Source organism: Mobula hypostoma, chromosome 2 (genome assembly GCF_963921235.1).
Source record: "Mobula hypostoma chromosome 2, sMobHyp1.1, whole genome shotgun sequence".
NCBI lineage: Eukaryota > Metazoa > Chordata > Chondrichthyes > Myliobatiformes > Myliobatidae > Mobula > Mobula hypostoma.
The window spans coordinates 46369882-46396292 of record NC_086098.1 but is presented as its reverse complement, the minus strand read 5'-3'; the positions used below and the strand labels follow the sequence as shown (position 1 = coordinate 46396292).

At 41.7% G+C, this 26411-nt stretch overlaps 1 protein-coding gene across 1 annotated transcript in view; it reads left to right on the top strand.

Moving 5' to 3' along the window:
- LOC134357193 (matrilin-3-like) overlaps window positions 1-25249 on the top strand; it is a 50770-nt gene extending 25521 nt beyond the window's left edge. Inside the window, exons 6-12 of the mRNA XM_063068466.1 lie at window positions 656-778; window positions 6896-7018; window positions 8340-8462; window positions 16125-16247; window positions 17102-17224; window positions 21633-21755; window positions 25089-25249. Coding sequence (XP_062924536.1) covers window positions 656-778; window positions 6896-7018; window positions 8340-8462; window positions 16125-16247; window positions 17102-17224; window positions 21633-21755; window positions 25089-25249 — 899 coding nt within the window. The remainder of the gene's footprint in view (window positions 1-655; window positions 779-6895; window positions 7019-8339; window positions 8463-16124; window positions 16248-17101; window positions 17225-21632; window positions 21756-25088) is intronic.
- Window positions 25250-26411: the final 1162 nt, after the last annotated feature.

The window sequence follows — 26411 nt, the reverse complement described above, 5'->3', positions numbered from 1 at the left end:
GCTGTGCAAGTTGCCCCAGTTGTTGATGGATGGCCAACTATACAGATGTTGAATGGATTATCCAAAGAAGGAAATCTTTTAATAGTTTTCTGTAGGTTCTCTGAACTTCCAGCAGGGAGAAACATCATGAAGGAGGAGGCATCACATTTACTTTTACTTAAATATAGAAAACAGATCACGCACAAACCATTTTTTAAGGATCAGTTGTCAATAAGAAAGATAAAAATTGTTAAAGTGTACCTTTCATTTGACCATAAAAAAAGTGAAATTGGTTTGATCAGTTTTTGTTTGTGTCTTTTTGTTAATAATACATGAAGTTACAAAATCATCAGCAATGAAAGTGTAACCATAGGACCAGTAAACAAAAATTTCATCAGAGAGAGTAATGAAAGAACAGGGAGGTGGAGAGCCTGATAAAACTCACATCTTACAATGACATTTGATTCTTAATGCAGCCAGTTAATGATGGTGAGAAATTTAGGCCCATTCTCTGAGCACTGACTGCAGGCTGACTCATATAATCTCATAAAATATCATTAATGAAATCTGATATGCAGCCAACGTTTAGATTTAGAAAGATTTCAAAGACTTTATAAGTTAATGTTTGTCCACATCATTATGGATAAAATGCACTTAATTAAATGTGAACTTTCAGGAGAGGATAAGTGCGAATCGGGAAACCATGACTGTGAACAACGCTGTGTGCCTGCTGGAACAGACTATTACTGCAGTTGCTTTCCAGGTTATGAACTAAATGAGGACAAGAAAACCTGCTCAAGTAAGCCCCAAAGGATGTTTTCATCTTTAAATATGGACATGAGTTACAATAAACCATTATCTCTCATTCAGCTTTTGACAAGAATTACATTCAGATACTGAGTGTAAATTTCTGATACTGTTATCTCAATTACCAGGCAATACAAAAATCCTTTCTGTCATTTATTGAGACCCTCCTCACTCCCTCTGCATATCTGTCTATCATTTTGATACAATATATATTCTTGGATATTAAGCTCCCAACTATGTTCTTCTTTCAGACATGACTCAGCAGTGCCCACAACAGCATAACTACCAACATCTAATTGCACTGCAAAATCATCTACCATATCCCATCTGCGGTGTGCAATCAAATATAACACTTTCAGTCATGTATTCATCACCCTTTCTGAGGGGTTCGCAATCAAAAAGGGTGTATTCATCATCAATCTACCTCATTATGGCCTTGCACCTTATTGTCTTTTGGCAGAGCACTTTCTCTGTAACATTTTATTCCACATTCTGTTATTGTTTTCCTTTGCTCTAGCTCAATACAATGTTGTAATGTATTGATCTGCATGAACTATGTATGACAAGTTTTTCACTGTACTTCTATACGTGACAATAATAAACCAATTTATCAGAGGTGATGTGCTACTTAAATAGAAACAAGGAGAGTCTTTCACTGAGAGAGATGTGAAGCTTCATTTCTCATAACTGATAAACGGTTATCTTTGGTTAATAATCGTGACTGAGATCTACTGAAATCTAGGTTGCAAGAAAATAAAATGTTATGACGGGGAGGTTGAATTTCTGTAGATCAGGAATGTTCTTATTGAATTGCAGAGGAGGCTTGAGCAACCATATGTCCAAACCCTCCTATAGTTTCCTATGAGCTTATCTCAGTCCTCCACTCAAGCCATCAGACACGGACTCTTTGATAATTTTTGGGGTGATGGATAATAGGGAAGACCAAATGGAATGGACATGAGTATACATGGACCAACAGAGACAGATGAATTGGGAAAAATGGATGGAATCCTTGCAGGATGATTAGAGGAAGTAGATGCCGTCCAAGTAGCTGTGGGAATCAGGTGGATACAATGAATGTTGGTAGCTATCCCATCTCAGTAAGTGGACACGAAGAAATCAAAAAATAAAGGAGTGAAGATTATGAGATGGACCGTGTGAAAATGAGAGCAGAGTGGTAATGTGCAGCAAATACTTACTGACAGCATCAATGTACGACAGTTGCCAAAGCACCTGTCACGCACTTGGCCCTGACACACCTGGAATGCAAGGACACTTATGTTAGAATGCTGATTCTGGAGTTCATTTTGTCATTCAACAATAGTGTCCACAAACCTTGGTGAACCAATACCTGCTCCTTGATCTAAATACACTACTGTGCAACTGGTGTCGGACATTTTAACCAGCAGACATCAGATAGTCAGGATGCACAACCACTGCTCCCTCCTCATCATCCTCAACATGGGTGTCTCCCAGGACAGTGGGTTGAGCCCATTGCTGTACGCTCTGCTCACACATAACTGCGTGGCCAAGCACTCGAGTAATCACATTGTCATCTGCTAATGACATGACAGTGGTGGTCTAATCACCAACAATGATGAGATGGCTTACAGAGAGGAGGTGTAAGAGCCTGAGGTCTGGTGCTCGGCAAGTAAACTCTTCCTCAATTTCAACAACAAAGGAGGTGGTTATGGATGTCAGGAAAACTCGCACCACTCACACCCTTCAGCAGTGGAAACTGTGAGTACTTCAAAATCCTGGGAGTACACATCTCGCACAACCTCTCATGGACCCAGAACACATCCTACACTATCAGCAAAACTCACAAATGCCTCTACTTTCTCAAGAGGCCGAAGGGAGTTGGAGTATGTATATCCATACGCAAGTCTAGATACAATTGGGTCTTTTAAGACCATCTTAGATAGGTACATGGAGATTAGAAAAATAGAGGGCTATGTGCTGGGAAAATTCTAGGCAGTCTCTAGAGTGGGTTACATGGTCGACACAACATTGTGGGCCAGAGGGCCTGTAATGTGCTGTAAATTTCTCTGTTCTATGCTCTAGGAGAACTCCCTAACATATGACATCACCATGTGGTTTGGAAACTGCACTGTGGCAGAGGGAAAGTCTCCAAAATGGGTTGTCAAAACTGCACAACGCATCACCAGCATCAGCCTATCCATTATCAAGGACATATATACAGAAAGGTGCTTGAAAAGGGCCAGTAAAATCATGAAGGATCCCACCCACCCTGCTCATGGACTGTTTGTCTCACTCCCATTTGGGAGGAGGCTACATAGCATCCATGCCAGGAACACCAGACTCAAGGAGCAGTTATTTCCCCAAGCAGTAAGGCTGATCAACACTTCCACCTACTAACCCACCCCTCAACACCCCCACTACTACTACTTTATCATTTCCTGTCAGAGTCCCCTTATGTACAGACCCTCCTGTGCCTAACGTCACTTTATGGGCATACAATCCATCTATGTATATAAGCTATCTTATGTGTTAATACTTATTGTACTTTTTATCCTCTTGGGGTATTTGGTATATTTTCCTTGCCGCATTGGATCTGGATTAACAATTATTTCATTCTACTTTATACTTGTGTACTGGAAATGATATTAAAAAATCTTGAATGCAATAATATTTTTGTATGAGAGCAGGAAGCAGCACAACATCAAAATACCAGAAAAAGAGTTGAAGGAAGGGCAAAGTTGAAACACAGATGGTTTCAGATATCCCAACAAGGGACAGGCAAACATTGGGTCTATGTAAGTTCCATTGCAATGCTGTTGACTTCGAGTAAGTGAGCAGTTGAAGGAAAAGTCATTCAAGGCAAGAATGAATTCAGCCGCGGGACTGCGTGTGGTGGGCTAAAGGAACAGACTTATCCTTGGTTCAAGAAAGACCAAAATGCCCACAGACAATCTTGTTATGGAAATGTACACACACTGGACATCACACTAAAGATTAAATCAAAACAGAAAAGTCTGGAAACATTCAGCTGGTATTTGACCTAAAACGTTGACTCATTTTCTCTTTCCACAAATGCTGCTTGCTCTGCTGAGTGTTTCTTCTGTGTTCTGATTTTATTTCAGTTATCCAGCATTTGTATCTTTTGATTTTTGTAAGCAGGTTGGAACCAGGTCGCCAGAAACTATCAAGGTGGTAGATGGTATCAGAGTTATTGCAGATGTAAATGGGAAGCGACTGGACAGGAGGAAAAGAATTGAGTCAGTAGGAAAAAGAGCAGGTTGTAAAGGTTGTCAAGCCAGAGGGCTATTGGATAAAAATCCCATGTTAATTATTGAGGTAATTGCACAGTTGAAGTAACGTATACAACAGTAGTTACCTAAGGAAGGGATATACTCATCTTAAATAGTTCAAAAAGGGATTCACCGAATTGGATTGTGGAGGCAGGAGGCTAGTCCTATGAAAGCAGCTTGATTAGAATTGGTCTAAATTTTATTGTAGTTTTGAAGAATGAAATGTGATGTTATTGCTGGGATTAACGTTGAGGGGATTTTAGGGTGGTTGCTGATAGATTCTTGTGCTGAAGTGTCCAGGATTACAGTCATACGGCAGCTGATGTGATGCTTGGTTCTGAGATGAAAAATAACTCTTCACTGAGAGGATTGTGAACTTTCCTTCCTCTGCCAATTAGTGACTGTTAGTGACTGAGATGAATTGATAACATTCGGATTGCAGAAGAATCTAATGCTGTGGAGGCCAAATGGAGATTCCAGAACAACCGTACCCTTATTGAATATCAGAGGATACCGAAGGGGCAGCATGCTTGAGTTCTGCTACAGTTTATGGTAGATTTCCATTCAGGTCATTAGAAAAGGACATCTTTGGTGACTTTTCTCTACAGATTTATTGTACTTGCTTATTTTCTGCAGTTTGAATTTGCTAAATTCTTTATCTAGTTTTCTCAGGCCACTTACATAGGAACTACAAACCCCATTTCCAGAAAAGTTGGGATATTTTCCAAAATGCAATAAAAACAAAAATCTGTGATATGTTAATTCACGTGAACCTTTATTTAACTGACAAAAGTACAAAGAAAATATTTTCAATAGTTTTACTGACCAACTTAATTGTATTTTGTAAACATACACGAATTTAGAATATGATGGCTGCAACACACTCAACAAAAGGTGGGACAGAGGCATGTTTACCATTGTGTTACATCCCCTTTCCTTTTAATAACACTTTTTAATCATTTTGAATCTGAGGATACTAATTGTAGTAGATTTGCAATTGGAAATTTTGTCCATTCTTGCTTGATATAAGACTTCCGCTGCTCAACAGTCCGTGGTCTCCGTTGTCTGATTCTCCTCTTCATGATGCGCCATACATTTTCAATAGGAGATAGATCTGGACTGGCAGCAGGCCAGTCAAGCACACACACTCTGTGTCTACAAAGCCACGCTGTTGTAGCCCGTGCAGAATGTGGTCTGGCATTGTCCTGCTGAAATAAGCATGGACGTCCCGGGAAGAGGTGTTGCCTTGATGGCAACATATGTCTCTCTAAAATCCTAATATACGCCTCAGAGTCAATGGTACTCTTCACATACATGCAACTCACCCATGCCGTGGGCACTGATGCACCCCCATACCATCACAGATGCTGGCTTTTGCACCTTTCGCTGATAACAATCTGGATGGTCGTTTTCATCTTTGGCACGGAGAACTCGACGCCCGTTTTTTCCAAAAACTAGCTGAAATGTGGACTCATCTGACCACAGCAGACGGTTCCACAGTCTTTCAGTCCATCTGAGATGAGCTCAGGCCCAGAGAACTCTGCGGCGTTTCTGCATAGAGTTGATGTATGGCTTCCTCCTTGCGTAATACAGTTTCAAGTTGCACTTCTGGATGCAGCGATGGACTGTGTTGAGTGACAATAGTTTTCCGAAGTACTCCCGAGCCCAGGTGGCTATAATTGTCACGGTAGCATGATGGTTTCTTAGGCAATGCCGCCTGAGGGCTCGAAGATCACACGCATTCAACAGTGGTTTCTGACCTTGCCCTTTATGCACTGAGATGTCTCTGAATCCTCTGAATCTTTTCACAATATTATGTACTGTAGATGTTGAAAGACATAAATTCTCTGCAATCTTGCATTCAGAAATGTTCCTTCTGGACTGACTAACAATTCTCTCACGAATTTTGGCACAAAGGGGTGAGCCACGACCCATCCTTGCTTGCAAAGACTGGGCCTTTGATGGATGCTACTTTTATACCCAGTCATGATTCCTCACCTGCTACCAATTAGCCTGCTTAATGTGGAGTCTTCCAAACCGGTGTTACTTGAATATTCTGTGCACTTTTCAATCTTATTTTAACTCTGTCCCAACTTTTGTTGAGTGTGTTGCAGCCATCAAATTCTAAAATTGTGTATATTTACAAACTACAATTATGTTGGTCAGTAAAACTGTTGAAAATTTTTTCTTTGTACTTTTGTCAGTTAAATAAGGGTTGATGTGAATTAACATATTACAGATTTTTGTTTTTATTGCATTTTGGAAAATATCCCAACTTTTCTGGAAATGGGGTTTGTATATCAAATGAATATCCACCCTATTCAAAAAATATGCATTCTTAGTAGCCTCTAACATACCCTAGCGTATAATCGATTGTACACATGATCCAATGATCTCACTTTCAAGGACTCTTTGCATCATTTTGATATGTTCTCATTATTTATTGCTGTTTGCTCATACTTGCATTTGCAGTTTGTTGTCTTCTGCACTCTGGTTTATCTTTCATTGATCCTGTTATAGTTGCTATTCTCTAGATTTGCTGAGTATGCCTGCAAGAAAAATGAATCTCGGGGTCGTATATAGTGACAAACTGAATAAGTACTTGGATAATAAATTTACTTTGAACTTTGAGCTCTAAGAAGGAGTGTTACTATTTTCTTGTGAGGACTAGTTAAAGAGTTTCTCATATTGTCCACACAAAATATTTTTGATGCAATATGTTAGTGTAAATAGAATTAACTTCAGATTAATATTGCCTGCACTGAAAAGCAGCAATGGTTTTTATATTGTTTTTCTCATCAACAGTTTGATGTTTATGTTCCACTCAATTGTTTCAGGAGAAGATATGTGTGCTGTTGGAAACCATGACTGTGATCAAATATGTGTGACAGCTGCAACAGGCTATGCCTGTAAATGTCGTCCAGGTTTTGTATTAAATGAGGACCAAAAAACCTGCTCAAGTAAGCAATTTATTACTGGGGCTGATTACATTGTCATTGTGGACTTGGCTTTTTCCATAAGATCTTCGTAGACGGTTTAGGAGCTTGAGAACTTTCTTTGCTCTCATGATACATAAAATAAAAATCAAATTCTATAAGGCTCTTCTACAGCTCTTGACAAGGTTTCTGTTTTCACATTGTGAATGTACATACTGTTCATTATTTGAATAACTCTTAGATCTGGCACTATGTACAAACGTATAAGTTGACTGGTTTATCCATGAAAGAAAAATACTGTTAATTATCGAGGAATGTGTGAAACTTAGGTCATCTTACCCAAGGAAGGGATATACTTTGCTTACAAAAATGACAATGAGAGTCACTGAATTGAACCCTGTGGCGGGAACCACGAAAACAGTTTGAGTAGAATGGGCTGAAATTTTCTAAAGTTTGGACAAATGAAATGTGACCTCAATGATAACTATAACAACCTAGGGAAAAGGGTATGGGCAGGATTGAGAAATATTGATCAGAAGTTGTTTTCAATGGTTCAAGAGTCCAGAATTATAGATCGTGCTCACATGATAGGTGGAGGTACATTTAGGACTGGAATGAAAAAGGTCTTCTTCACTAAGATGATTGTGAATCCTGATTCCTCCTCACTGGAAGACTGGTAATGCTCAGTTGTCATTGATGATTTAGGCCCACTGAGAGATTTCAGGTACAAGAAATTAAAGGGTTATGGAGAGAGGAAAGGAAAGTGGAATTTCCGTAGAATACCCACGTTCTTATTTAATGGCAGAGGAGATGTAAGGCACTGTATATCCTACTCCTACTACAGTTTCCTCATTTCTATCTTAATGTAAAAAAAAAGTTACTTGAGGTTCCAGAATTGAATTTACACTTACAGTTTTGACATCATTTTCTAAATTTTTTAAGATGCTAATATTGTCTCTATTCACATTTCCAGTGGCCTCTCTGCTTAGGGACGGCACCAAATACAAGAAAGTTGTCAAATTCATGTTTCCTGTTTCAGAGTATCAGTTCTGAAATTGATATGTACAAGTTCCGAGAATGGAACTATATACAGAATATAGCATCTGGCATGACCCAATAAATATTGTGTTATATCTGTGACCTCTAGGAAAGACGACTGTGAACAACTTGTGGGGACAAATTGATAGATTTCACACATTGCCCACATAAAGTATTTTCAATATAACATGTTGAAATGAGTAAAATCAACTGATGATTAATATTGACTCCACTAAAACGCAGCAGTGGTTTTCAGATTGGTGTTTCTTCAACAGAAAGTGGTTTATGTTCCACTCATTTGTTTCAGGAGAAGATATGTGTGCTGCTGGAAACCATGACTGTGATCAAATCTGTGTGACAACTGCGACAGGCTATGACTGTAAATGTCGTCCAGGTTTTGTATTGAATGAGGACCAAAAAACCTGCTCAAGTAAGGAATTTATTGGGGCTGATTACCCCGTAATTACGTATTGGCTTTTCCCGTAAGATCTTTGTAGAATGTTTAGGAGCCTGAAAACTCTCTTTGTTCTCATGATACCCAAAATAAATCAAATGTTATAAGGCTCTTCTATGCCTTTGACGAGATTTCTGCTTTTGCATTGTGAGTATAAATTGCAGTAATTGTTTGAATATCTGTTAGGTTTAGCACCATATTAACCATAAGACCATAAGACAAAGAAGCAGAAGTCGGCCATTCGGCCCACCGAGTCTGCTCCGCCATTTTATCATGAGCTGATCTATTCTCCCATTTAGTACCACTCCCCCACCTTCTCACCATAACATTTGATACTCAGATTCCTATCAATCTCTGCCTTAAATACACCCAATGACTTGGCCTCCACTGCTGCCCATGGCAACAAATTCCATAGATTCACCAACCTCTGACTAAAAAAATTTCTTCGCATTTCTGTTCTGAATGGGCGCCCTTCAATCCTTAAGTCATGCCCTCTCGTACTAGACTCCCCCATCATGGGAAACAACTTTGCCACATCCACTCTGTCCATGCCTTTCAACATTCGAAATGTTTCTATGAGGTCTCCCCTCATTCTTCTAAACTCCAAGGAATACAGTCCAAGAGCGGACAAACGTTCCTCATATGTTAACCCTCTCATTCCTGGAATTATTCTAGTGAATCTTCTCTGTACCCTCTCCAACGTCAGCACATCCTTTCTTAAATAAGAAGCCCGAAACTGCCCACAGTACTGCAAGTGAGGTCTCACTAGCGCCTTATAGATTCTCAACATCACATCCCTGCTCCTATACTCTATTCCTCTAGAAATGAATGCCAACATTGCATTCTCCTTCTTCACTACCGACTCAGCCTGGAGGTTAACCTTAAGGGTATCCTGTACGAGGACTCCCAAGTCCTGTTGCATCTCAGAACTTTGAATTCTTTCCCCATTTAAATAATAGTCTGCCCGTATATTTCTTCTGCCAAAGTGCATAACCAACATTGTATTTCATTTGCCACTTCTTTGCCCATTCTTCCAATCTATCCAAGTCTCTCTGCAGACTCTCTGTTTCCTCAGCACTACCGGCCCCTCTACCTATCTTGGTATCGTCAGCAAACTTAGCCACAAAGCCATCTATTCCATAATCCAAATCGTTGTTGTACAATGTAAAAAGAAGTGGCCCCAACACGGACCCCTGTGGAACACCACTGGTAACCAGCAGCCAACCAGAATAGGATCCCTTTATTCCCACTCTCTGTTTCCTGCCAATCAGCCAACGCTCTATCCACGTATGTAACTTTCCCGTAATTCCATGGGCTCTTATCTTGTTAAGTAGCCTCATGTGTAGCACCTTGTCAAAGGCCTTCTGAAAATCCAAATATACAACATCCACTGCATCCCCCTTGTCTAGCCTACTGGTAATTTCCTCAAAAAATTGTAATAGGTTTGTCAGGCAGGATTTCCCTTTAAGGAATTCATGCTGAGTTCTGCCTATCTTGTCATATGCCTCCATATGCCTCATTGTTGATAATCGACTCCAACAACTTTCCAACCACCGATGTCAAGCTAACACGTCTATAATTTCCTTTTTGCTTCCTTGCCCCCTTCTTAAATAGCAGAGTGACATTTGCAATCTTCCAGTCCTCCAGAACCATGCCAGAATCTATCGACTTTTGAAAGATCATCGCTAATGCCTCCGCAATCTCCACAGCTACTTCCTTAAGAACACGTGGGTGCATTCCATCTGGTCTGGGAGATTTATCTACCTTTAGACTATTCAGCTTCCTGAGTACTTTCTCTGTTGTAATTGTGACTGCGCACACTTCTCTTCCCTGTCACCTTTGAGTGTCCAGTATACTGCTGATGTCTTCCTCAGTGAAGACTGATGCAAAATACTCATTCAGTTCCTCTGCCATCTCCTTATCTCCCATTACAATTTCTCCAGCATCATTTTCGATCGGTCCTATATCTACTCTCACCTGTCTTTTACCCTTTATATACTTGAAAAAGCTTGTAGTCTCCTCTTTGATATTATTTGGAAGCTTCCTTTCATAGTTAATCTTTTCCCTCTTAATGACCTTCTTAGTTTCCTTTTGTAAGGTTTTAAAAACTTCCCAATCCTCTGTCTTCCCACTAATTTTTGCTTCCTTGTACGCCCTCTCCTTTGCTTTAACTTTGGCTTTGACTTCTCTTGTCAACCACGGTTGCATCCTTTTTCTATTCGAGAATTTCTTCTTTTTTGGAATATACCTGTCTTGCACCTTCCTCACTTCTCGCATAAACTCCAGCCACTGTTGTTCTGCTGTCTTTCCCGCCAGTGTCCCTTTCCAGTCAACTTTGGCCAGTTCCTCTCTCATGCCACTGTAATTTCCTTTACTCCACTGAAATACCGACACATCAGATTTCGGCTTCTCTTTTTCAAATTTCACAGTGAACTCAATCATGTTATGATCACTGCCTCCTAAAGGTTCCTTCACTTCAGTTTCTCTAATCACCTCCAGTTCATTACACAATACCCAAGCCAGTACAGCCGATCCCCTAGTGGGCTCAACAAGCTGTTCTAAAAAGCCATCTCGCAGACATTCTACAAATTCTCTCTCTTGAGATCCAGTGCCGACCTGCTTTTCCCAATCCACTCGCATGTTAAAATCCCCCACAATTATCATAACACTGCCCTTCTGACAAGCCTTTTCTATTTCCTGTTGTAATTTGTAGTCGACATTACTGCAGCTGTTTGGAGGCCTATAAATAACTGCCATCAGGGTCCTTTTACCCCTGCGATTTCTTAGCTCAACCCATAAAGATTCTGCATCTTCCGATCCTATATCACCTCTTTCTAATGATTTAATATCATTTCTTACTAATAAAGCCACGCCTCCCCCTCTGCCTACCTTCCTATCCTTCCGATACACCGTGTATCCTTGGACGTTCAGCTCCCAGAGACGTGCATCCTTTAGCCAGGTCTCAGTGATGGCCACAATATCATACCTGCCAATCTGTAGCTGTACGACAAGATCATCCACCTTATTCCTTATGCTGCGTGCATTTAAGTATAACACCTTAAGACCAGTATTTGGTACTTCTCGCTTTGATTTCACTGCAACTCATCCCAATGGCTACAAATTTGCCCCATCACCTGCCTGTCTTTCCTGACATCTTTACTGCTCACTTTCTTAGATTTATTTCTGTTTTCCCCTTCCTCTGCTCTATCATTCCCGTTCCCATCCCCCTGCCAAATTAGTTTAAACCCTCCCTAACAGCTCTATTAAACTTTCCCGCCAGGATATTGGTCCCCTTCGGGTTCAGGTGTAACCTGTCCTTTTTGAACAGGTCATACTTCCCCCAGAAGAGATCCCATTTATCCAAGAATCTGAAGCCCTGCCCCCTACACCAGTCTCTCAGCTATGCATTCATCTGCCTGATCCTACTTTTCTTGCCCTCGCTAGCACATGGCACAGGTAGCAATCCCGAGATTACTACCCTGGAGGTCCTGCTTCTCAGCTTCCTTCCTAACTCCTGGAACTGTCTCTTCAGGACCTCCTCCTTTGTCCTATCTATGTCATTGGTACCAACATGTACCAAGACAACCGGCTGCTCACCCTCCCCCTTCAGAATATTCAGGACCCGATCTGAGACATCCCGTACCCTGGCACCTGGGAGGCAACACACCATGCGGGTATCTCTGTCAGGCTCACAGAATCTCCTGTCCGTTCCCCTGACTATGGAATCCCCCACGACTACCACATTTCTCTTCTCCCTCCTTCTCTCCTGCACAACAGCGCCAGGCTCAGTGCCAGAGACCCGGTCACCGTGGGCGTCCCCTGTCAGGTCATCCCCCTCAACAGCATCCAGAACAAGATATTTGTTGCTGAAGGGGACAGCCACAGGTGTGCTCTCCACTATCCAGGCATTTCCCTTCCCTCTCTTGACAGTGACCCAGTTTTCCGACCCCTGTAGCCTAGGGATGACTACCTCCCTGTAGCTCCTGTCTATCAACTCTTCACTTTCCCTGATAAGCAGTAGGTCATCAAGCTGCAGCTCCAGATCCCTAACACGTCTCTGAAGAGCTGCATCTCAGTGCACCTGGCGCAGATGTGGCCATCAGGGAGGCTGGAAGTCTCCCAGGATTCCCACATCTGACACCCTGAACAAAGCACTAACCCTGCAGGCATGCTATCTAATTCTACAGGAATGAAACAGGAAAAATAAGTCTACTCACCCACTTACCTCGCCAAACAGATGAACTTTTTAAACCATTACCTCGTACCGTTAGCTGTGAGAGCCCTGTTGTTCCTGTCTGTCCGGACCGATTCACGAAAGGGGGTGGGGGAGAAAAAAAGAGTTGGTGCTTCGCTCTCGCCTCTTCCCGTTTACCACCGAAGCTCATTGAAGCCAAAGCCCTACACTCTGCTACTGCTCACTCCGCTGGCCGCTCCGACAGCTGCCCGCTGTAAAGGGTGGTCTCCTTTTTAAACTCTCCACGCTGTCCTATTGACATCACGCGCCTGTGCAGTCTCGTCCTCCTTGCACTCGAAGAAGTTTTTAAAAAATCTGCCTTCCTTCAGAATTCAGCTCCCACGACGCTCTGTAGTCCCAATCCAAAAGACAGCCGTTGGTAGCAACCTTCCTTTTTAAACTCTCAGTGCTGTCCTGTTGACGTCACGCGCCTGCGCAGTCTCGTCCTCCTTGCACTCGAAGAAGTTTTAAAAAAATCTGCCTTCCTTCAGAGTTCAGCTCCCACGACACTCTGTAGTCCCAATCCAAAAGACCTCAAGGAAAATGGCTCCAGAAAAGTACAATGTTATTTTTGAAACCACACCTGGAGTAATGTGTAATCTCACTGAATTGAACCCTCTGGTGGGAAGATGGTCCCATGAAAACATTTTGAGTAGAATGGGCTGAAATTTTCTCGAGTCTGGATGAATGAGGTGTGATCTCAATGACAAGTATAACAAAATGGGGGAAAAGGTGAAGAAGGATTGAGGAGTGTTCATCAGAAGTTGTTTTCAATGGTTCAAGAGTCCAAAATTACAGATCGTGAAAGGCTCTTCTTCATTAGGATGAGTGTGAATTTTGATTCTTCTTCACTGGAAGTTGTCATTGATGATTTAGGCCCACTGACAGATCTTGGGTACAAGAAAATAAAGAGTCTTGGAGATAAGAATGGAAAGTAGAATTTCTGGCAGAGCATGACTTCAGGCACTGTCTGTCCTACCCTTCCTACAGTTTCCTATGGGCTTATCCCAATCTTTCATTCAGGTAGTAAAAATGACATCTTTGATGTTTTCAGTTCTGCAGATATTAGAATAAAAATGAGCATAGGTTGGATGAAAACAAATAGGTGAATGATGAGGATTGAATCTATTTTCCTTCATTTCTATCTTATTGCAATAAAGTAGTTACATGAGTTTTTGAAATTAAATATGTATTTACACTGTCATCTATTTTCTGAATCTTTTATATTTTAATGTTTTCTCCATCCAAATTTCTTGTGCTTTCTCTGCTTAGAGACTGCACCAAATACACCAAAAATCATCAAATTCATGTTTTCTATCTCTGAGAATCAGTTCTGAAGTTGATATCCACAGGTTCAGAGAATGGATTCTTATGGTGTCTGACATGAGCCAATAAACATTGTATTATATATGTGACCTCTAAGAAGGAACATTGTTAACCTCTTGTGGGGACTAATTAATAAGATTCTTACATTGCCCACATACAGTAAAATATTTTCAATATAACATGAAATTAACTGCAGATTTTCTGCGAGCTGAATTCAGCATGAGAGTCTGTTCATTGGTGACGCAGTGCAAAGTTTAAAAAGAGCTTGGGGACTTTCAGCTTTCTTTCTGGGCTGCAATTAGCACAAGAGGCCATTCATTGGTGGTGCAGCACAGTTTAAAAAGAGCTTGGGAGCCTTCAGTTTTCTTTTTGTGGGGTGAAATTAGTGCTTGGCCAATAAAAATAAATGATGTGTAAGTGGAGTGGCCATTGCTGGAGTGGGCAAGTGTTGTCAGAGTGGTCCGGCTTTGGCTCAACAGGCTTGGGCAAGCATAGGTGGAGGTTCTAAGTAAGAAAGTTTCTAATAAGTTTTTTTTTTTCTGTTAGTACATCGCTAGTGCACTGAGAATGGATCTGAATGTAGTGGTATATTCCTTGTATGAGATGTGGGAAATTTGGGAGATTTCCACTCTCCCTGATAACTACATCTACACAAAGCACATCAAGTTGCATCTCCTTAGACACCATGTTAAAGAATTGTATCTGCAACATGGTGACCTTCGGCTCATATGAGAGAATGAGGAGGTGATATATAGGAGCTACAGGGAAGTAGTTATTCCTAAGTTGAAGGAGGAATGCCCCTGGATGACTGTCAGGAAAGGGAATAAACAGCCAGAGCAGAGTACCCCTGTGGCCATTCCCTTCAATAATAAATATACCATTTTCCATACAGTTGGCGGGGGGGGGGGGGAACAACCTACCAGGGGAAGTGGCTGCAACCAGGTCTCTGGCACTAAGCCCGGCTCTGTGGCTCAGAAAGGAAGTGGGAAGAAGAGGAGTGCATTAGTGAAAGGCATTCATAATTAGAGAGGCGGAAAGCAGATTCTGTGGACGTGAAAGAGACACCTGGATGGTATGTTACCTCCCAGGTACCAGGGTCAGGGATGTCCTGGATTGGGTCCATGGCATTCAAAAGCTGGAGGGTGAACAGCTGGAAGTCATGGTATGTATTAATACCAACAACATAGGTAGGAAAAGGGAGGAGGTCCTGAAGAGAGAATTTGGGGAACTAGGTAGAAAGCTGAAAAGCAGGACTCCATGGTAGTAACCTTTGGACTGCTACCTGTGTCAAATGCCAGTGATGGTAAGAATAACATGATTTGGGAGATGAATGTGTAGTTGAGGAATTGGTGCAGGGGGCAGGGATTCAGATTTCTGGATCTTTCAGATCTCATAGAAAATTCAAAAATCTGTGTGCAGAGGGACTTCTGAGAGCCTGTGCAGGATTTCCTAAAGGCTAACTTGTAGGTTGTGTTGGTGGTAAGGAAGGCATAGCAATGTTAGCACTCATTTTGAAAGGACTGGAATACAAAAGCATGGATGTAATGCTGAGGTTTTATAAGGCAATGGTCGGACTGCACATGGAGTATTGTGAACAGTTTTGGGTCCCTAATTAAGAAAAGATGTGCTGGTATTGGAGAGTGTTCAGTGGAGGTTCACAAGAATAATCCCAGAAATGAAAGAGTTAACATATGAGGAGTGTTTGATAGCTCTGGGTCTGTGCTTGCTGGAGATCATAAGAATGGGGGGGGGGGGTGGATCTCATTGCAATGTAATGAATATTGAAAGATCTGGATAAAGTGGATATGGGGAGGATGTTTCCTATACTGGGGCCAGAATTGAGGGACATCCATTTAGGACAGAGATGAGGAAAAATTTCTTCAGAGAGTAGTCAAAGACAGCTATGTGTCAAACTCATTGGGCATACTTAAGTTGGAGGTTGATCGGCTCTTGATTAATCAGGACGTCATTGGCTACAGGGAGAATGAGTACGAGAGGGACAATAAATGGAATGTCAGAGTAGACTCGATGGTTTTTCTTCAACAGTTTTATGGTTATGTTTTACTCAATTGTTTCAGGAGAAGATATGTGTGCTTCTGGAAACTATGACTGTGAGCAAATCTGTGTGACAACTGCAACAGGCTATGATTGCCAATGCCATCCAGGTTTTGTGCTGAATGAGGACCAAAAAACCTGCTCACGTAAGTAATTTATTACTGGGACTGATTGCCCTGTCATTATGGGCTTGAGTTTTTCCATAAGATCTTTGTAGAAAGTTTAGAAGCCAGAAAACTGTCTTTGATGTCATAATACAAAATATAAATTAATTTCTTTAAGCTTCTTCTATAATTCTGAGCAAAATTTCTACTTTTACACCTATGTTCAACTGTCTATTAGGTCTGGTGCTACACATAAGTTAACTTAATTACCCAATAAGGAGAAAAAACTCTGATATTATTTATAGAGATGACACTGGCATAGTTTTCTAAAATTCCCTTAGGAAAGATTACATTCATTTTAGAAACTTGGAATGTGTTCACCGGATTAGATCTGCAGAGAAAGGCTTATCTTATGAAGGCTGTTAGAATAGAATGGGCTGAAGTTTTCTGGTTGCTGAGAGTTATAGTAGGCACATAGGGTCCCTTAAGTCTCCTCTGCCAGTCAGTGGGAGTATGGTTGCTGAACCAAGCGCCTCAGGATTCCTTATTTGGGAACTAAACTTAATTCCAATAAAGTCAGCAAGTTCATATTTTCTATCTTGACATATCAGTCCTGAAATTTATATCTACATGTTCAGGGAATGGATTAATGTACAGAATTCTTCGTGGCTTCTGACATGGCCTGGTAAATAATTCTTATTGTACATAAGAAATATATTCCCTTAAGAGCATTAATTTAAGATTGCCTTACATTATCCACATAAATGGTGTTTAACATAATATTTTAATGAAGGAAGTTAACTGTATATAGGCATACCCTCCATTGTAATGCATCAATGAATTTTAGGTCACTTCAACAATTTTATGGATATGTTACACTCAATGATTTGTTTCAGGTGAGGATATGTGTGCTACTGGAAACCATGACTGTGAGCAAATCTGTGTGACAACTGAAACAGGCTTCTACTGCAAATGTCATCCAGGCTTTATATTAAATGAAGACCAGAAAACTTGTTCAAGTAAGTAATTTATTAGCAGGGCTGAATGCTTTGGCATGATGAATTAGTTGCTCTGTGAAGTCATAGTGACTGTAGTTTGCAATGTTGAACTTTAAAATTGACATTGTCCTCATGATATACAATGTTATCAAAATTGCACAATTTATGCAAATGTCTTCTAGCTACCTCTGGTATATTATAATTTAACATTAAATTCCACTTCCAAATCCACTTCAAAATCTATCAAACCCGCTCTTTATAACTTTACCTGCATTACCACCATAGTTTATTTCCTTTTGTCCTTACCTACCACACCATGAGTCACCATATCCAAAACATCATTCTCTACAACTCCGCCATCTCTAAAGGGATCCTACCACCAAACATGTCTTTACTGCCCCTACCCCCCACTTCATTTTCCACAGGGATTGCTCCTTCCGTGATTCCCTTGTCTATTCATCCCTCCCCACTAATCTCCCTTACCTCTGTAAGTGGCCTAAGTGCTACACCTGCCCATTCACCTCCTCCCTCACCTCCATTCAGGGTCCTTCCAGGGGAGCCAACAATTCGCTTGAGAATCTACTGGGGTCATCCAGTACTTCCGATACGGCCTCCTCCACATTGGTGAGGCCTATCGTAAATTGAGTAATGACTTCGTCGAACACCTCTGCTCCATCCTCCAACAGCAGAACTTCCCAGTCGTCAAACATCTTAATTCCAATTCCCATTCCCATTCCAACATGTCATCAGTGGCCTCCCCTTGTGCCACAATGAGGCCACCCTCAATGTGGAGGAGCAGCACCTTATATTCCATCTGGGCAGCCTCCAACCTGATGGCATGAATATCCATTTCTCCTTCTGGCAAAATGAAATTCCCTCCCTCTCCCTTCTTCAACTTACCACTTTGGCCTCTTAACTCTTCACACCTGCCTATAATCTCCCCCTGGCTCCCCATCCTCCTTAACTTCCTCCTATGGTCCACTCTCCTCTCCTATCAGATTCCTTCCTCTCCAGCATTTTACCTTCCTGCCCACCCGGCTTTACTCATTATAGCATCTTCCTTCCCCTCCCCACCACTTTTTTATTGTGTCATCTTACCCCTTCCTTTCCAGTCCTGAAGAAGGATCTTGGCCCAAAATGTTGACTGCTTGTTCATTTCCATATTTGCTGCTGAGTTCCTCCATCATTTTGTGTGTTGCTTTAGATTATTTTTATAAATTTTATATGGGGAATTTTACCATGTTGACCCAAAATTCGTCATTGCTGACTTATGAGAAAAATATGAACTCGCCAAGTGAATTTGGAGAAGCCTCAGTAGAAAGACTCCAAACAACAAGAAGGCTTCAGCTATGTAAATAGTAATGTCTGGCCATCGGAAAGTCCCGCTTGTGGCAGATGGTGCAGAAGTGGCTCTGCTCCATCTCCCAACACTGCTTTCAAAGGGAAAGGAATGATGGCAGTCAGAACAACCTCTTCCCTAAAAGTACTGTTAAAGAAACCTTTTGACAGGTGCTAAGTTACATTCCTATGCTTAGCTTGTTGATAGAAAAGTGAAATGTTTCTGTATGTTTTTGACAAAACAAAAGCCATTAGAAAATTTTCAAATAATGAACAGGTTTGAAAGAGTAACTCATTTCCTCCCACCACTCCCAGAAAACTTTAAAACATTGTGCACAGTTTAATTATGGTAGAAGATCTAAATCTACCAGTACTTCTTTCAGCACCTGGAATTTAAAATCTGGAATCCAAAGTCAGGAATAATTTTGCAAACAACTGACACCAACTTGGAATTTCCATGTTCACACAGAAATGTGAAGGTTGATCCCCTCTCCTTCCCCTCTCTGAGGCGGAACATTCTGTCCTCAGTAAAGGTCTCACCTTTTTCCCCATTCACCCGCACCACAGCAAGTTCCACACCTGCTATGACCTCGAACTCTTCTCCTATCTTCTACCTTCCTCCTCTTCTTTGACACCCCAACCTGGTTCTCTGCCTGTTCTGGATCTTTTCATCTCGAATTGCTGATGTGACATCAACCATCTCAACTTTAGCACTCCTCTCTCCTCATCGAAACTTACCCCTCAGAAGGCACTGCCCTCCACTCTCGTCGCACTAGTCCCAACCTTACCATCAAACCCACAGACAAAGGGGGTGCTATTGTAGTGTGACACACTGACCTCTACCTTGCTGAGGCCAGGTGGCAGCTCTCAGACAGCTCCCCTTACCTACCCCCGAGGAGGACCCAACTCCACACCATCCGTAAATTGTCTCCAACACATCACTGACCACATCCAATCTGGAGATCTCCCAACCACTGCCACCAAGCTCATAGTTCCCTTACCCCACACTGCTCACTTTTCCCTCCCACCCAAGATCCACAAACTGGACTGTCTGGGTAGGCATATTGTCTCTGCCTGCTCCTGCATGAACTCAAGTCCTCATACTTTGACTCCATTCTATCCCGTTTGGTTCAGACCCTTCTCACCTACATCTGCAACACTTCTCATGCCCTCAATCTCCTAAATAACTTTAAATTCCCTGGCTCTGACTGTCTCATCTTCATATTCAGCAGGAATGTTTAGTCCCTATACACTTACACCCTCCACCAAGAAGGCCTCAAAACTCTCCGCTTCTTTCTTGGCAAAAGAACCAACTAATCCCTCTCCACCACCACCCTCTTGGTCTGGCAGAACTGGTCCTCACCCTGAACAATTTTCCCTTTGGCTCCTCCCACGTTCTCCAAACTCAAGGGGTAGCTATGGGCACTCGCATGGGCCCCAGCTTTGCCTGCCTCTTCACTGTTCATGTAGAATAGTCCACATTCAAAAGCTTCCCTGGTTATACTCTCCATCTCTTCCTCCACTGCATTGACAACTCCATTGGTGGTGCTTCATGGAGCTGTGCTGAGCTTGTCAATTTTATCAACTTTGCCTCTAACTTCCACTCTGCCCTTAAATTCACTAGGTCCATCTCTGACACTTCCATCCCCGTTCTCAATTCAAAATGTCAATCGATGTCTTTTATAAACTTACTGATACCCACGATTATCTCGACTATATCTCTTCACATTCTAGCTCCTGTAAAAATACCATTCCCTATTCTCAGTTTCTTGGCCTTTGCTGCATCTGTTCCCAGGACGCAGATTTCCATTCCAGAACATCCAAGATGTCCTCCTTCTTTAAAGAATGGGCATTTCCTTCCCTCTACTATTGATGTGGCCCTCACCCAAGTCTCCTCCATTTCCTGCTCTTCTGCGCTCACCCCATCTTCCCACCACCTTTAGAGTGATGTCCCTCTTGTCCTTACCTGCTTCCCCATCAGCCTCCACATCCAAATCATTATCCTCCACAAATTCTGCTACTTCCAAAGGGATCCTATCACTAAATATATCTTTACATTCCCCCCACCCCCGGCTTTCTGCAGGGATCGCTCCCTCTGCAATTCCCTTATCCATTCATCACTCTCCACTAATCTCCCTCCAGGCACTTATCTCTGCAAGTGGCCTTCGTGCTACACCTGCAAATACACCACCTCACTCACCTCCATTCAGGGTCCCAAACAGTTCTTCTAGGTGAGGCAACACTTCACCTGTGAATCTGCTGGGGTCATCTGTAGTATCTGGTGCTCCCAATGTGCCTCCTCTACATTGGTGAGACCTGTTGTAAATTGGGGGACCACTTCGTCAAGCACCTCTGCACCGTCCGCCACCAGTGGGAATTCTCAGTGGTCAGACATCTTAATTTCCATTCCCATTCCCACTCCAACTTGTCCATCCATGGCCTCCTCAGGTGCCAAGATGAAACCACCCTCAGGGTGGAAGAGCAACACCTTATTTTCCATCTGGGTACTCTCTAACCTGAAGTAATGAAGATAGATTTCTTCTTCTGGGAAACAAATTCCGCCCCCCCCCCCCACATTCCTCTATTCACCACACTGGCCTTCTCACCAGCCTCTTATTTTTCTCGGGTCCCCTCTTCCCTCCCCTTTTCTTCTATGGTCCACTCGCCTCTCCTACCCGAGTCTTTCTTCTCCAGCCCTTTACCTTTCCTACCCTCCTGGCTTCACCTATCACCTTCCAGCTAACCTCTCCCTCCCCCCACCTTTTTATTCTGGTATCTTCCTGCTTCCTTCTCAGCCCTGAAGAAGGGTCTCGGCTCAAAACCTCAACTGTTTACTCATTTCCATAGATGCTGCCTGACCTGCTGAGTTCCTCCAGCGTTTTGTGTGAGTTACTTCGGATTTCCAGCATCGGCAGACTTCCGTGTGATCATGTTGAGGTTGTTGTCAGCTATGCAAGTAAACATTGATAACCGTGGCATATGACTGTTGACATTTCCTTGTAAATTCTGGGCCTCAGTAATTATTGTCCACATTAAAGTAACTACAAATATTTTAGACATTTTTAAGAATAAAACTAATTAAATATTACAGGGGTGGATCTATGTGCGAATGGCAATCACGACTGTGAACAGATATGTGTCACCACTGCCACAGGCTATTACTGCAAGTGCCATTCTGGTTTTCTGCTAAATGAGGATCTGAAAACCTGTGCAAGTAAGTCTCTTACCACTTGCAGTATTTGATGCTCATTTTCTTTAAACTCGGAATAGAAATGTATGCTACCGGTGTGGACAATACTTAGTGCTAATGAAAGAATTGCTTATCAGATGAGAGTCAGATACTTTACATTCATCTTTTTAATTATCAACAGTTAGAAGAAAAATTTTAAAGTATAAATTGGTTCAGTGCAACAAGAGAACGGCAGTTTATTTGTCCTACATTTATCGGTTTTTCAGATTGGTGATCAAATAAAACAATGTTTTCTCAACTGATGTCTCAATTTCTCTATTTCAAAGGTTTCAAAGGTATATATAACATCAGACAAATAATACATCAGTATTATACATCCTGAAATGTATAATGTATGATGGTTTTCTTCCCAACCATCCACGAAAACAGAGGAGTTCCCCAAAGAACGAATGACAGTCAAATGTTAGAACCCCAAAGTCTCCCCCAGCTCCCCCCTCCCGTGCATATGCGGCAGCAAGCAACGATCTCTCCCCTCCTCCCACTGGCCAAAAAAATGCATTGGCACCCACCAGCGAGCACTCAAGCATGAGCAAGGCAATAGCAAAGACACAGACTTGCAGTTATTCCTAAGACTTCGCAGTTCACCTGATATTTGACATACCACAGGCTCTTTCTCTCCCTAATAAGGGAGAAAGAAGTGTCTCCAGTTTTCACAGCGAGCGGGGAGACATGACAAACAACTCGCTGGTTTACATTGTTAAAAGTCTGCTACGTCACTTTTTTTTGAGCTCTGTGCCCAAAGATCACAAGTCTCTGGGCACACAGCCGCAGGTATTCCAACTCCCCCGACGACACACGGGTCTCCTGTCATGACACCGACCCTCGATCCGCCCGTCTCCAGAGCCACGAGATCCTAGGCTTCCAAAGCCAAGCCAAATACTTAGGCCGAGCTCTTGGCATGCCAAGCAACAACAGCCGGTTATGAAACCCTGAGAGCGGGTCCCATCCCCGCAAAGAACCGTAGTCAGCATGTAACTCCAGGTCAGAATCCTCAAAAGAACCCTGAAAGAGTTGAAGTGGATGAAGTGGCAGTTTTTGTAACATTGTACGTACAGTGCCTATAAAAAGTACTCATCCCCACACCTTGGAAATTTCCATGTTTTACTGTTTTACAACATCGAATCGCAGTGGATTTAACTTGGCTTTTTTGACATTGATCAACAGAAAAATGGACTCGTGTCAAAATGAAAAGAGATCTCTGCAAAGTGATCAAAATTAATTACAAATATAAAACACAAAATAATTGATTGCTTAAGTCTTTACCCCCTTCAAGTCAGTAGATGCACCTTTGGGAGCAATTACAGCCTTGAGTCTGTGTGGATAGGTCTCTATCAGTTTTGCATATCTGGACAGTGCAATTTTTCCCCTGCCTTCTGTACAAAACTGGCAAGCTCTGTCAGATTGCATGGGGATCGTGAGTGAACAGCCTTTTTCAAGTCCAGCCACAAATTCTCAATTGGATTGGGGTCTGGACTCTGACTTGGCCACTCCAGGACACTAACTTTGTTGCTTTTAAGCCATTCCTGTGTAGCTTTGGCTTTATGCTTGGGGGTCATTGTCTTGCTGGAAAACAAATCTTCTCCCAAGTCACAGTTCTCCTACAGACAGCCTCAGATTTTCCTCCAGGATTTCCCTGTATTTTGCTGCATTCATTTTACCCTCTACCTTCACAAGCCTTCCAAGGCCTGCTGCAGTGAAGCATTGCAACAGCATGATGCAGTTACCACTGTACTTCATGGCTGGGCTGGTATGTTTTTGATGATGTGCAGTGTTTGACTTACGCCAAACACAGCGTTTAATCTGATGGCCAGGAAGCTCGATTTTGGTTTCATCAGACCATAGAATCTTTTTCCAGCTGACTTCAGAGTCTTCCACATGCCTTCTGGCAAACTCTAGCTGAGATTTCATGTGAGTTTTTTTCCACAGTGGCATTCTCTTTAGCATTCTCCCACAAAGATGCCACTGGTGAAGCACCCGGGCAAAAACTGTTGTATGCACAGTCTCTCCCATCTCAGCCACTGAAGCTTGTAACACCTCCAGAGTTGTCATAAGTCTCTTGGTGGCCGCCTTCACTAGTCCCCTTCTTGCATTGTCACTCACTTTTTGAAACCGGCTGCTCTAGGCAGAATTACAGCTGTGCCATATTATTTCCATTTCTTGATGATTGACTTAAACAGAGTATATGAAACAGAATTTTTGTTGATCAGTTTTCCTATACCTGTTCCACTGCTGTGTTGTTTCAAGTGAGTAAAATACTTACATAAACATAATTTTTTCTGTTATTAATCTTTATTTTGAAAGCACTGAAACATTTGCAATTGCATTTTATGAAAGCAATTAAAATATTAGTGACACACAAACAAATTGCTGGAGGAACTCAGTAGGCCAGGCAGCATTTATGGAGAAGAGTACAGTTGATGCTTTGGGCTGAGACCCTTCATCAGGACTGGAGAAAAAACAATGTGTCAGAGTTAGAAGCTGGGGGGGGGGGGAAGAAGGGAAGGAAGACCCACAAGGTGATAAGTAAAACTGGGAGTGGGGGAGAAGTGAAGTAAAGAGCTGGAAAGTTGAATGATGAAAGAAATAGATGTCGGAATGGGAATGGGAAGTGGGTTGCCACTGGGAGGTCCTGCTTTTTCTGGTGGACTGAGCATGGGTGCTCGGCAAAGCAGTCTCCCAATCGCTCCCATTCCCATTCTGACATGCTGGTCCATGCCCTCCTCTACTGCTGCAATGAGATCACACTCAGGTTGGAGGAGCAACACCTTATATTCCATCTGGGTAGCCTCCGACTTGATGGCATGAACATCGATTTCTTGAACTTCCAGTAATGCCCCCATCCTTCTACTTCACCATTCCCTATTCCCTTCTCCCTCTCTCACCTGTTGTCCTTACCTGCCTATCACCTCCTTTTCTTTCTTCCATGGCCTTCTGTCCTCTCCAAACAGACTCCCCCTTCTCCAACCCTGTAGCCCTTTCACCAATCAACTTCCCAGCTCTTTACTTCACCCCTCCCAATTTCACCTATCACTTACTACCTTGTACGTCTTCCTTCCCTCCCTCCCACCTTCTTATTCTGACCCCTCATCTTTTTTTCTCCAGTCCTGATGAAGGGTCTTGACTTGAAATGTCGACTAAACTTTTTTCCATAGATGCTGCCTGGCCTGCTGACTTCCTCCAGCATTTTGTCTGTGTTGCTTGGATTCCCAGCATCTGCAGATTTTCTCTTGTTTTTTAAAAATTGTTAATGACTTCTTAATGATGCCTATATTCACAATTTAGGACTTTACTTTGCAGAAGAAGCTCAGGGAAGAATCACTATTAAAGATCCATGCCAGTGTGAAGCTCTTCTTGATTTCCAAAGGGATATCCAATCTACATTTCAAAAACTGTCAAGCAAGTATATCCTTTTACTGCTGTGGTTCATATTTCCATTTAGATTATTTGTTATGGTTTAATGGGTTACTTTGCATAAGCTTTGTAAATCTATCAGAAGCAGAAAACAGTTTTTGAGGTAATGGATGGTTCAAAATAATGACTGATCAGCCTGATAAATGTAACAATACTGGATGCTCAGTATGAAGTGATTCCTAAAACACAGAAGCTCTCAATGGATGAGATTAGCTGGTACCCATTCACGTGAAGTACTTCTTGGTAGTGAAATAACTCACAACTGATTCAGAACTTTCTCTAGAATTGCATAAATCTGGAGCACTTTAGGAGCTAAAGATTACAGATGGATTACATCTTATGTCATCCCACAGTGATATCTGTAGGGAAGGTTTAAAAAGATAGCTAAAATCAGAAGATAGTGAAGAAAATAAAATCTTCTTAGTGTTTTATGTTTATTCAATGAAAGATTTGGTTGAAGACTATATTTTACATAACAATTGAAGAATTTTACCGACCAGTGGTAATTATCCTTAACTATTTTATACTAGATCAAGTAACAAAAAGGATACAAAGATTTGAACGTGAGCTGGGACGATATTGAACATTGCGTGTATACTCTGTTTAAAGAGTGTTATGCTAATTTCTTGCAGTTGTTTAGCTAATTCATTCTGAACTTCTAATCATATTCATAATAATCCCAACATTTGTACTTTCAGATTAAAACTAGGTTGTAAGGGCTGTAATAAGGCATATAAAATTAACATATTTAAGAAGTAAACAGAAACTAGTGTATTACCCAAATCTTTCTAACTGGTATTACTAGACAATGCATTGACTCAGCTGATGAAGGTACTGAAGGTACTGTGATACATTTCTTAAGAGCTATATATTAGAATTAGACCTGACTGTATACAAATAACTAGGTTGCTCGTTATTGAAATGATTTATGATAAACAAATACTAAAATGTTATGTACAATAATTGCTACCAAACGGATTTCCATAAACATAGGGTTCTGGTAACAATATTTTTAATCACCGATATAAAGTAATGTTACTAAAAAGAGAATGCATAATGTATATTTGAATGAAATATTAATGTCTATTTTTAGTATCAATTACGTATATATGACAGTAAAGGAGATCAACAAATTATGTGCTGTGTTTTATTCTCTGATCCTGTAATTTAAAGTAAAACTACTTATAATTTGTAGTTCATACAGGAAAT